Source organism: Prionailurus bengalensis, unplaced genomic scaffold (assembly GCF_016509475.1).
Source record: "Prionailurus bengalensis isolate Pbe53 unplaced genomic scaffold, Fcat_Pben_1.1_paternal_pri Un_scaffold_75, whole genome shotgun sequence".
Taxonomy (NCBI): domain Eukaryota; kingdom Metazoa; phylum Chordata; class Mammalia; order Carnivora; family Felidae; genus Prionailurus; species Prionailurus bengalensis.
Window position 1 is genome coordinate 99,263 of NW_025091175.1, and position 13,391 is coordinate 112,653.

General features: G+C 40.8%; 1 protein-coding gene across 1 annotated transcript in view; it reads left to right on the forward strand.

Moving 5' to 3' along the window:
• Positions 1 to 13,391, forward strand: part of LOC122478531 (probable cation-transporting ATPase 13A4) — a 50,746-nt gene that overhangs the window by 12,177 nt on the left and 25,178 nt on the right. The window contains exons 7-12 of the mRNA XM_043572083.1: positions 3,387 to 3,511; positions 7,994 to 8,154; positions 8,982 to 9,104; positions 10,317 to 10,396; positions 11,875 to 11,917; positions 12,308 to 12,417. Of these exons, the coding sequence (XP_043428018.1) occupies positions 3,387 to 3,511; positions 7,994 to 8,154; positions 8,982 to 9,104; positions 10,317 to 10,396; positions 11,875 to 11,917; positions 12,308 to 12,417 (642 nt within the window). The remainder of the gene's footprint in view (positions 1 to 3,386; positions 3,512 to 7,993; positions 8,155 to 8,981; positions 9,105 to 10,316; positions 10,397 to 11,874; positions 11,918 to 12,307; positions 12,418 to 13,391) is intronic.

Here is a 13,391-nt window from a genome sequence, read left to right on the forward strand (position 1 = left end):
TTTCTAATGATGATAAATAGTTGCATATCTACCAGTTTCAAACTCATGATTTTTGAGCTGGTGCGTATAACAATGCACTAATGGTGAAGACGGATAACCAATAGGGAATTGTGAGGGCTGTGGCACACAGGAGAGTACATGCCTGGGCTAACAGCATTGAAATTCCAACGTTTCAAAGTCTGGCAAGATCTAAACCCTTATAGGATCCCATAGGATCTAATCTTAGGTTGTCAATTTGCCCCTCCTGTGCTAAAGCCACATCACCATACATCTACTCCTAGCTTCGTTAATTTACCTAAACTTTGCTAATCTCTAATTAGAGCAGAAAATTTTTTCTAGGGTGTGCGTGTGTGTGTGTGTGCGTGCATGCGTGCAGAGTGCTTCCAACCCTGATACCATAATTTCTTTGAGGGTTCTCAGCCCACTTTTTGCATATTTCAACCTTTAAAAACAGCCTGGATTCCAAGGACAGGAAATGTAATCTCATGGATGACAATATCCCCTTTGCATCACATTCCCCATTCTTGATTATTTTTAGATGCATCAAGAGGAGATATACTGTCTGTTCAGGAAGTAGGAAAAAATAGCTCACTATTCCAGGTTGCAGAGCTTCAGATCCCTCAAGAGACCACTTCTTCTCTACTTCTTGATTTATATTGAAACTCATGAAAAGAAGAATCATGTAGTGTTAGGGCTAGAAGAGATCTTGGAGATCCATTAGTTTTACTACCTTCTTTTACAAAAGAAGAAGTAGATTACCAGACAGAGAAAGTGATTTGCCCATGATCACACAGCAAAGGTAGTGGCAGATCTGGGTTATGAACTAGTTAATATCCTGATTACTGTGCATGGAAACCTATGAAGGCCATGTGCCGGGGGAACCAGAAACATGAGTGCCGGGATAGGCTGCAGACTACATCAGGTGGCTGACTCTGTGGCCATTTTCTTGACCCAACCTGGTGCCTTGTGGTTGGCTTATGTCATATCTCTGAAAATAGCCAAAGCCTGAGGTTTGGATACGAGGGCCACTAGAAAGTTTGGAGGACCTCGTTCAGTCATCAACTAAGTTATCCTTCAAAGAGCAGTGCAAATATCCCCTGTTCCAGGAAAGTTTCTCCAATCACTGTACCCAGACATGATTACACCTTCCTATCTGACTCCATAGGACCATTATTTGTACCTCTTGGTACTTTTCCCAGCCTTCCATACAAACGAGGCAATCAAGTCTAATCTTTTCCTCCTGGTTAAATGTGAAATCCCCAGAATTAGGGGCTACTATAGTTTCTGTACATTCTCTCCCCCTTCTCCTTAGCCCTGTTCCTTGCCCTCATTTAGGTATTCAGTGTTCATTTAGGTATTTATGGTCATTCACTTGACAAACTGACTGGCTTTGCTTTCCATAAAAACTCTTCTGGCAGCAGAATTTCTGAAAGAGAAAATACATTTTCCTCGGCTGCTTGTCAAAGAGAAAAAAAAAAAGGTCACATCAGGCATCAAAGCATTTCAACTAAGGGAACCCTGGCTGAGCACTTCCTCTGTTGGGCACCGCGCACGTGTTGTTGAGCCTGTCTCTGAACTAGGCAGGCTTGCCCTCAGGTTGTTGAGACAGATCAGATAACAAAGAATGGCAAGAGGTATATAAACAAACAAAATGTGTGCTACGCTGTGCTAGAGGTATGATCCTGAGGGAGCAATTATATTTACCCCCATGGGAAGGTTTTTATGGGGACGGGCCTGTGAATTGGGCCTCGGAATAAAAACAGGCAGGGTTTCTTCAATGGCAGATCATGGTGAACTTACAACCTTTTCCGTGAAGAAAGAATGTCTCATGGCAGTTCAGAGCCAATGTTTAGAGATGGTTGAGTACAGAACATAGCCATGGTGGCTGGTCCACCTTGTCAGGAGGTTAGGGTAGGTGAAGAATTTAGTGATAGGTAAAGCTGGAGAGGTAGTTTGGAACCAGATTATGGAGAGATTTCAATGCCAGGTTCAGAAGACTGGGGAATGCCTGGGGCGAGTAGTGCAAACTGTGCCCACTTCTGACCACTCTGGTGGAGGTGTTAGCAGGGTCCTAGAAGCATGACTAACTCTAGTTGATGCCGCTGGCTGACAGGAGACCCAGCTCTGAGACGCCCGTGGCAAGTAGGGCAAGGTGGGTCCTGCTGGGTGCTGCTTTCACCCATATTTCAGACAGAATTAGGCAATGCTGGTATGTTGCTCTTGTGTCTGCTAGAGGTGTCTGGGTCTCAGATAAATGAATCATGGCAGAATTTTTGGAGCTCCAACCCCAGATATACTTCCCTGCACTTAATCCTGTGGAATGTCTTGGAAATTTTACTGAGGTGGACGGGAGCCTCAGAAGCCCCTCTTCTTTCCAGAAACATTCATACCATATGCAGAAGAACAATGCTCTCTGCTGAGGGAGGAAGAGAGGGAGGAGCTTGGCTTTAAAATAGGGGCTCTTTTGGGGTGCCTGGGTGGCTCAGTTGGTTAAGCATCTGACTCTTGGTTTTGGCTCGATCATGATCTCAAAGTTTGTGAGTTTGAGTCCCACATCAGGCTCTGCATTGGCAGTGCAGAGCCTGCTTGGGGTCCTCTCTCTCTCCTCTCCCCCAGCCCCTACCGCCCCACTTGTGCTGTCTCTCTCAAATAAATAAACTAAATAAATACATAAATAAAAATAAAAGAGGGGCTGTTTTCTGAGTCTGAGAACTCCTGGGGCTAAAATAATATTGCATATAGGCTTGGATTCAGGAGAGACTAGCATTTTGTTTTATTGTTCTTGAGTCTCACTTGCTTTTCATGTTTCCATTCTAGAATACCTCTCTGGGGGTTGCTAACAGGTGAGGTGTTGGAAACCAGACTAGCCACAGCAGAAAGAAGACTTGGGGTCATTTAGTTCATTCTCTAGGAAGGTTAAAGCAAATGTTTTGTTTAATAAATACTCTCTCTTCCAATTGATTCAGTCAGAGCAAATGTCTCAGTATCCTTCATGTCCCTTCCTGTCTTCTTTCTGCAGATTTACGGGCACATATTTGGTTTTTAAGGAATGGTGCTTAAGTGGGTGAATGGGAACCACTTCTGATAGAATCATATTTGCCTTTGCTTTGGTTTTGCTTCCCCTAAGAAAGACCACATTGTGCTATTTCTTTTTTTTTTTTTAATTTATTTATTTTGAGAGAAAGAGAGAACCAGCAGAGGAGAGGGTGACAGAAAGGGAGAGACAGAATCCCAAGCAGGTTCCATGCCATCAGTGTGGAGCCCAACGTGGGGCTCAATCTCATGAACCAATGACTTGAGCCAAAGTCAAGAGTCGGATGTTTGACTGAGCCACCCGGGCGCCCCCATATTGTGTTATTTCTGTTCAATTATATATATGTTTCCAGGGACAAAGTAGAATCAGACCTGATATTTCTGGGATTGCTCATCTTGGAGAATCGGTTGAAAGAAGAAACAAAACCAGTTCTGGAAGAGCTCATCTCTGCCCGGATAAGGACTGTAATGATCACAGGTATATAACAAAGTTGTACATGGAAACAGAAAGAATTTGATGTAGAAATAGACAAGATCCATTCATTTCACAAAGACTGTTGACTACCTACTGTGGGTGGGACACCATTCTAGGTGTTGGAGATCTGCAACAGAAAAGGCAAAATTACTGCTCTCACCAAGTTTCTATCCAGGTGGGATGAGATAGAAAATCAATCAGTTGATCAAACAAGCAGCTGGCAATAAGAGTTATGAGGTACATAAAACAAAACAGGGTGATGTCTTAACTGGCTACTTTATATGTGGTGTCCTCTCTGAGAAAGGCCATTTGAAATAACCCCTGACTGACAAGAAGATGTGGGTCAGGCACAGATGACAATTTTTATTAAATGTTAGTAGGAAGAGAAATGCTTAGTCAGCATGGTGTGTAAACTACCCTGAAGGCCCATTTATTGTTCTGGTGGTAAAAAAAACAAAAACAAAACAAACACAAAAACAAAAAACTGTCCCCTGTGCTTCTCTCAAACCCCAAATCAAGGGAGTGGTGAGAAAGGATCATGCAAGAAAAGTGTGTGAAATTTCTTAATGAATGCTTCTTAGTGGAGAATAGATCATTTCCTCATGTGTTCAAATTTAAGTGTGTGCCTTTCTTTCCCGGCTTTCCAGTCAGGTGCATTGAACTCTGATAGTTGTGTCGCCAAGGTACACTATTTCTCCACCAGAGCCCTTATTCCCCAGCCCATTTCCCCTGAATCCAGCTTCACTGTGGGAAGCTCTAGGATACTTCTACTTTCTCCTCTGTACCTCCCATCTCCCATTCTACCCCACAATACAAGAGACTTAGGGGTCCCTTTTACCTTCTTCCTTTTTAGTCCCTCAATCCAACTTGTAGGTATTGCTGAGCTAATTTATTACTTAGAATTGCCCTTACATCATGACCCGTCTGTTTCAAAAATCTTTTTTTAGCACTTATTTTACACATTTCCGTAATCTATCCTTAGTATTGAGATTTAGATAGAATAAGGACACATCACTCTGTACCCCGCTTCTTCACTTCTTCACTCATATTGGAATTTCTGTTCTGTTTCTTTGCTTGCTGGGTTAAATTTTTCTTCTCAAGGTTTGTCCTTGGATAGGATAGAAGGATGTTATGCTCTCTAATTTCTTACATACCCTGGAGTATCTTTCTTGGCTCTGACAGGTGAATGCCCTCTTGTCTGGGTGTAGGATTTGGGGGTTAGAGTCCTGTTTTTTCCTTAATGATCTCTAGGTGTTATTACAAGTCCAATGCCAGTCCACTGTAGGTAATTTGTTCTCTTCTGTATATTGTCCTTTTCTTCAACTTTGGAGTTTACAAATACTACCAGAGTATGTCTATATGTTTGTCTTTTTGTCCCATTGATTTCATTAATTAATTAAAAGTAAACACTTTTAATCTATCTTCTTCCTGTCAAGGAAAGTTCTTCTATTGTTCATTTAATTATGGCCTTTGCTCTGTCTCTTCCTTTTTCCCTTCTGGAATTTCTGTTATTCACATGATAGGCTTTCTGGATTTATCTTCTCAGTCTCTTATCTTTTTTCTTGTTATTCTCATATTTTTATAATTTGCCTCCATGTTTTAAGATTTTTTTTGCATCCAGTTTTTGCAAACCATAAACTCAGGTTCCAAAGATGACCATTATCTTCTTCAAATTACCTCTTAATGTTGAGATCTGAAATCACGTTTTGGGGTGGGAATAGCTCTAGAAAACCTTTTTTAAGGGGGGGGCATTAGAGGAGAAGGGCTACATTTGAGTTTTCTTAAGTGCACTTATTATTTTTAATGAGATAATGCAAAGTTTTTTTCTTTAATGTGTATTTATTTTTGAAAGAGAGAGAAAGAGTGCATGCGAGCAGGCGTGGGAGGGTCAGAGAGTGAGGGAAACACAGAATCTGAAACAGGCTCCAGGCTCTGAGCTATCAGCACAGAGCCTGAGGTAGGGCTTGAACCCACAAACCGTGGTGAGATCATGACCCGAGATGAAGTCGGACACTTAACAGATTGAGCCCCCGCAAGGCTCCCGGAGTTACTGCAGGTTTTATCTATCTCCAACAACTGCTCTATTTTGTCTGTCATGTGTTGTTCTGGTTGTTCTGCCTGATATTTTCCTGTCTAGCTTCTGAGACTTCTAAAATAGGTTGTTATATTCTCTGTCAGATGACTGAGGCTCAGGCGTGGAACTTCTCAGGTAGTGGATGGCAAAAGTGTCCTGTGCTGCAAAGCAGCCCAACTACTGGTGACCTGCTGAGGCATTGTGGACACTTCTTAGCTCTCAGGGCTCTGGCCTCAGGGTAGAGAAACTCCTGCCCACTGTTAGCTCTTCTGGGCTTCCTCATACGTACTTTGGTAGAGACCTGAAGAAAGCCATGTTAGGGATAGGCAGTCAGATGTTATTTATTGTTCAGTGGTTGCTCTAGGAATCACATCTGTACCTACCCTGTCAAGAAGGCTTACAACCATGAACGTCCTTTGCCTTCTCTCCTTTATGTTATGGTTGTCGCGTATATGACAATGAAAACCCCACCATACCATGCTAAGGTTTTCACTTTCAATAGGCACGAGTTACACACAAATGGAAGAAAAATAGACTTTTATATTTACCGAGATCTTCATTATTTCTGTTGCTATGTTTTTATTCCTAATGTTAGAAGTTTCCCTCTGGTGTCCTTTCCTTTCAGCCTAAAGAACTGTTAGCATTTCTTTTTGAGTATGTCTGCTAGCAACAAATTATCTTAGTTTCCCTTCCTCTAAGAATGTCTTATCTCTCCTTCCTTTCTGAAGGGTACTTTCAGAGCTTCACAGTTCTTTCTTCAGCACTTCAAAGATATTTCACTGTCATTTTGCCTCCATGTTTTTTGATGACAAATCTGTAATAATTTGAATAATCATTCCCTAATATATAATGTGTTATTTTCTCTTGCCATTTCTAAGGTATTTTCTTTATCTTTGTTTTTAGAAGTTTGATTGTAATGTTTCTGGGTATGGTTCTCATTGAGTTTATCTTACTGGGATTCGCTGGGCTTCTTAAATCTATGAATTTAAATCTTTTACCGTATCTGGGAACTTATCTGCTTTATGTCTTCAAAATATTTTCTCCTGTTTTGATTCCTTTCTCCTTTCCTTCCTGGACTCTAATCACATGACTGTTGCCATTCTCCAGTCTCTGTTCTTTTGTTTTTTTAATTTTCTCTCCGTTTTTCAGATCATATAATTTCTACTTACCTATCTTCAAATTCACTGCCTCCTCCTCCTGTCACCTCTATTCGGCTTTTGAGAGCATCCAAGGAATTTTTTATTTCAGTTATTATATTGTTCAATTGTAAAGCAGTCATTTGGTTCTTATTTATAGAGTATATATATTTTATTTCTCTTAAGAACTTCTATCTTGTCGTTTATTTTAAGAATGGTAGCCTTTACCTCATGGAGGACACTTATAACAGCTGCTTTAAGAACATTGGTAATTCTAGCATCTGGGTCATCCTGGTACAAGCAATGGTTGATTGTCTTTTCTTTTCTTGAGAATTGACCACATTTTCCAGGTGTTTTGTAGGTTGACTTTCTTGAACATTTAAAATATTATAGTGTGAGATTTCGGATCTTGTTAAAATCTCCTGGAGAATGGTGAGGGTGATTTTTGTTTGTTTGAGCAAGCAAAACTCTAGGACATGGGAGGTGATTCATATCCTAGTTCAATTCTTGAGGCTTCTACTCTCCTTCCCTGGGTTTGTTCTGCACATGCACAGCTCTGGGTTGAGTTCACACAGTAAGTTAGTCTTGTTGTCTAGCTGTCTCCTTTCCAGGGTCTGCCCCATAGTTCTTCAGCCTTCAAGCTTTTTCTTTTTCTAGTTTCTCTGGTCAGAAAGACTAAGTGTCTTTTGGAGTTGTATTTAGCATCCTTCACAGCGCTGGGACTGGGGTTCACACTCAGGTCACACATGTGAGAAAAAAATAAAACCAACCATATCACCACCTTGTAGATTATTTCTCCAAATTTGACTCCCTTCCACATTCTACCTGCTTTTGTTTACTTTTCAAAGTCCTCAGATAGTTGCTTTTTGTATTTTTCCCATAGTTTCCCATTGTAATCAGTGGGAGAGATAGGTTTTAGTGGTCTTACTCCAATTCGGCTGAAAGTGGAAACACCTGGGACTATATTAAATCAGTAGGGTTTTGATAAATGTTTACCAAGCTGAAAAATGATGGAAATAGATTTGAATTTTGCCTTTTTGTTTTTTCTTTCCACTCTCTGGAAAAACTGGTGGGTTATGAAGGAACCAGATAAAAAGCAATAAGAATCACGAAAGGGATCATGGATTCATGGAGAATCAGCATGAGAGAGACTTAGAAATTATTTCTTTTCACACCTAAAATAAATTCTGGACTCCTTACCCTAGTTTTCCAGGCCCTGCATGAATTGGTTCTATCTTTTCAACCTCACCTTGCTATACCCTTCCTTTCTTATAGGTGACAATCTTCAGACTGCAATAACAGTGGCCAGAAAGTCTGGAATGGTTTCTGAAAGCCAACAAGTCATTCTGATTGAAGCGAATGAAATCACTGGGTCTTCGTCAGCATCTGTATCTTGGAAATTAGTAGAAGAGAAGTCCATTGCATACAGCAATCAGGTACACCTAAAAACAGACTTATCTAAGTTGACTCATAGTGTCGGCTTCTGAGCAGCTTTGACTGGCAGAGATGTACAGGTGACCTAGGGTCAACATATTTCCCCAAATGTCTAATACCTATGCAGTTCGAAGAATTCATATCCATTTCTCACACTGTTCCTACTGAGCTTTAATGTATAGTGCCGTCGTGGGTCCTGGAAAGGATCCATTATTTTAAGTGTAATAATGTTGTTGGCCCTATGGGAGAAAGAATGTAGTAAGGGGGGCTGTGAATCTAATTACTCATCCTCCTCTTGCTTGCTAACCATCCCACTGGGTCCTAAGGAGATTTAGTCCCTGGGAGAGAAACTGCTGTGCACATTGGAAAATTTGACTATGTCTTTGCGCTGGGGAAAAAAAAGTTTTATCCATGTATTCCCAATCATTCAGTATCCTATCTCTATTGTGTCCTTGTGGAACAATATTAATTCTGTAAGAAAAAAAAATGGTAAGTTCTCACTTCAGGGAGAGATTTGTTAAGGTGTAGTGCTTTGTATTTTACACTTGAAATGTGTGAAATGTGCTCTTCTCTGGGACTCACCAAGATCAAATCAGGATGAGAACAGGACATGAGTGTTATTCTCCTATTCACTAGAGGCTGTGATGTGCAAAGATTGATCCAGCCAAGACAAAGTGTTTCTCTGAGGAATTGGTGCTGGAGTGTGACTCTTAAAGAGAGACCCCAGTCTCTCTTAAAGAGAGAGGCCAGTCGTCACTGACTCTGATATACTTGTGGTCCTTTACCACTCTATCAAGTGTCTAAAATAACTTGTGTTTTGCTTTTGCAGGATAATTACATTAATATCAAGGAAGAAGTCTCTGATCATGGCAGAGAGGGAAGTTACCATTTTGCCTTAAGTGGAAAATCCTTTCAGGTTATAAGTCAACATTTCAGTAGCCTACTCCCAAAGGTAAGTTCTAAGAGGGTATCAGTCTCCCACACTCTCCCAATAAAGATGCCAATGAAGTCACTTACAGAGCATGTTCTTAAGTAATTTCAAACTTTTAAGTAGGTAAGAAATACCTATTGAATATGTCATAAAGGGGCAAAAACATTTTGTTGTCTCATTTCTAGATAGGTTTAAAATTAGTAAATTTGATTAGCCCATTTCTCACCATCTAGAGAAATAAAGTATTAGGAGCTTCTCAAGTCATAAGGTGTCTGTCTTCATACTGCCATGGTGAGGGGTCAAACGGTGAAGGGGAAATCCATCAATTATAGAGGAAAGCAGCCCAAGAAAGGAATTCTGTTAGGTTTTTGATAGTCTACACAAGAAAAGGTCAGAGTTAACAATTTTCTGATGAAGAATAAACCCATAGCAGGGGCAGGTACGTTATATACATAACAGGTGGACAAACTAGAGAAAGATTGTGTCTAGTGTAATCCAAAGATAAGTTATTTGTATTCAATTGCTTATCATCTTAGGTACTGTTTAAGACAAAAAGATTAAAGACGTAGAGGCTGATCAAACATTAAGCTGAGTTACTTTCAAGAAGAGCAAGGAGCACAGAGATCTAACAGAAGAATTCAGACTCTGTAGAATAAAGCTCAGGTGGATGGAGCTGGCATAGATTTATTATATCTCCAAACCAGCAATGTTCCATAGCCAAAATTAGACTTGGGATATCAGCTGAGCTCCACAATTGGTCAAGCCCAGATGGCATGGTTAAATCCAAGACCACTAATTGTCACTATTTCATCACGAGGCTGTTTTTTCTGCTCGTTCTGAACAATTTTCTGAGAAGCTGTTGCCTCCTTTCCTTTCCCTAGGATGCTGACCTCTTGATATCTTGCAATTTCTCATACTCTACTGGTTCAAGATTCCATTAAGCTCAGGACTTTTTGACCACCTTCTTGATGGCAGTTCAGCTAAATATCTGAAGGTCATCATTTTCATCCAATATTTTTATTAAGCAGTCATCTTGACTGATTTTTGGTCTCCTTGGTCGCTTGCTTGATGACCAAGGTCTCAATGTCTTAAAAAAAAAAAAAAGACTTCTTGGAAACAAATTGTGTTTTGCCATTCATGGATGTTATTTTCCAGTCAGCGTTCTAAGTATTATCAATTATCTCATGTATGACCAACTGACGTGATATAAAGTTTCTCTTGGGTTCCTTACAGATACTGATAAATGGAACAATCTTTGCAAGAATGTCTCCTGGGCAGAAATCCAGTCTGGTGGAAGAATTTCAGAAACTGGAGTAGGTTCTTTACCAATTCAGGTGGTATGAAGTGCCTGGAGCATGACAGTCAGGGAGAGTGTAAGAGGTACAAGAAGTCCCCTAAGGCAGTGGTTCTGAACCTAACTGCCTATGACAGTCACCCTGGGAGCTTTGAAAAAATAACAATCCCAGGACCCCACTGTCCAGATATTCTAATTCAGTTGTTCATGTGAGGCTTGGACATCAGTGTTTTTTCAGCGTCCCTCAAATGAGTCAATTTTGCGCCGAGTTGAGAACCACTGGACTAGAACATATGGGACGTGAAAGTGTGTGGTGAGAAATGAACCTGGAAGGATAGTTTGAGTTCAGCTCCTGAAGGTACAATGAGAATTTAGACATTATAAATTATCATCACAGCTGTGATATAAGGAGATTCGTATGGCAAGGGATTCACATAACCTTAAAAATACTGAAATATTTATATGGCAAAGTATCTTCTCTGTCCTGAATCAGAATAATACTTCGCTTTTAACACAAAGGGTCTCCATTAGAGAATAGGTTCTCCAATAGAGAACAGTTCAAATAAAGTGCCCATCATTTGAGACCCTTTATTTCCTGTTAACAGAACCCATGGAGTCCTGTAAGTTTTCTTCATTTCTGGTGCTGGACCATATAGACATGACTCCTAATCTTTTTCACTCCCACTTCATCCCCCCTGATTTAGTCACCAGGCAAGCTTCTTGATTCAGAAAGTCCTGTCTTCTTAACTTGGTTGAAAACCTAGATAGTAAACTAGTTGCCTTCATAGGACAGTGTGGAAGACAAGTACAGCAAATCCTATAAATACTGTCAGAGCACTCCTACCTTAAAAAGCACACTATCCATAATCTTTGTCAAGAATTAAAGCCAGCGGGATGCACTCACCCTCAAAGAGCGATCCTGATGCAGGAATATATTTTCTTTCTTCAAAGTCTGGGCATTTGTTAGTTGAGTGACTGCTAAAATGGCAAATTTCCTGCCCTGTTACTATTTACAGCACCAAGTAATTTTCGTTTATTGCTTTAGAAATCAGAAGACAATTTTCCCTACAGCATCTCACTGAATACTCATAACACTTTGTAGGAGAGAAAAATAATGGCCAAAATGGTCAAGTGATCAGGTCAAAGATCTTGATCTGGCTTCAAATCTGGTGCCCTCTCCACTGTGCCATGGTGTTATGTCATAAAATTGTGAACGTCCCATTTTACAGCCAACAAAGCTGCTTTCTAAGCAGTGAAGTACAGGGTCTCCCTGAAATGCTTGGAGTCAGGGTGGTGTGCTGGCTTTCCTAATCCATCGGGGAGCTGCTGAGTCACACTTTACTTTTAGTCAAACTGGACCCTTCAGAAAACTCCCTTAAAATAAAGAATCAGAGTGTCCCCTAAGTAACGAAGTTCATTTTATTATTTTTTTAATTAGAGAAATTAGCAGTTAAAATTGCTTTGATTTCCCCTCCAATTGACATGGCTCCCTTTTAGTTACTTTGTAGGTATATGCGGTGATGGAGCCAATGACTGCGGGGTAAGTAGCTGCCGGTGTGTGGGGCCATGATCACACCAGGACACACCAGGACTTACACTTAATTGCACTTGCCTGGAGTCCTTTAGACATAATATCCCTGGGAGACACTTATCTCCATTCTTCTTGATGGAGGAACTGATGTGGAGGGTTTGGGAGGGTTTTGACCAAGGCCACACAATGACTCAGTGATCAGTATACTGACTTCTTTGGCCAGATGTCCCAGTGCCGTCTCTTTGTTATGCAATAGGCAGAACAAATTCTGGTCCCCTCCTGGCTCATGCTTGGGTCCACGGGCCATCCTGTAGCTAGCTTGACGGGCTTTTTCCCGTGTGGCCTCAGGAGAGACATCTGTGAGTGTGCAAGCAGAGTAAGCTGACTCTTTGCTTTCAGGCTTTGAAAATGGCTCACGTGGGCATCTCTTTATCAGAACAGGAGGCATCTGTGGCCTCACCTTTCACTTCTAAAACTCCAAACATTGAGTGTGTACCTCACCTTATCAAGTAGACGCTTTCCACCAGCACTGTTTTAATCTCTCTTGACTTGTAAGTTCAGATCCCATTGTTCGGCCAGGGAAACAACAGGGAAATTTTGTGTCCCTGGACACAATGCAGTCAGCCATTCTACTCCTGGGTGGACTTACCAATAGTTAAAAATAACTGTGGGAGAGTAGTGGCATAATGAAAACCACTCAATAGGTTATTTTTAGAAAATTGGAATCTGGGACTTTTTTTTTAATTTTAAAGTTTGTTTATTTATTTTGAGAGAGAGAGAGAGAGAGAGCATGAGGAGGGGAGGGGGCAGAAGCAGGAGAGGGGCAGAGAGAGGGGGAGAGAAAGAATCCCAAGCAGCCTCCATGAGCAAAACGGAGCCTGACTCATGGCTTGAAGTCACAAACTGTGAGATCATGACCTGAGCTTAAATCAAGAGTCAGATGCTTAACCCACTGAGTCACCCAGGCACCCCTGGAATCTGGAACTTGTAACTGCTTTGAAAGTGTTGATCTTATTGTTATTTTTACATATATCTCCATAGGTGCTTTATAATGGGGGGTAGAGACAAACTTTCCCTTCCCCGATTGCCCTCTTTTCCTCTTGCCTCTTTATGCTTCTTTGGAATATCCTTCTCATGCCCAGTTTTCAAAATATTAACTCATCTTTGCTGCTTCTACTGAAATCTCCCTTGGTGCTTTATCTGTGCCTCCCAGAAGATGTACTTCTGTATTTTATTGGGATGATAGAGATGGTTAGCACTGTGGCCGCTTTGGGTGATTATAACTAGCATGTACTTACAGCTTGTGAAGTGCTTTAATACCCATTATACTTCCAAACAGCCTGGAGATGTCGGAGTGGTCACTGTTTCCTTTTACAAATAAAGAAATGGAGGTTTAGAGAACTTAACTGAGGTTCCCAAGCTCACACAGCCATATAGGATTAGAAATTATGTTAGAACTGATGCTATTTAAATGTTTTCTCTA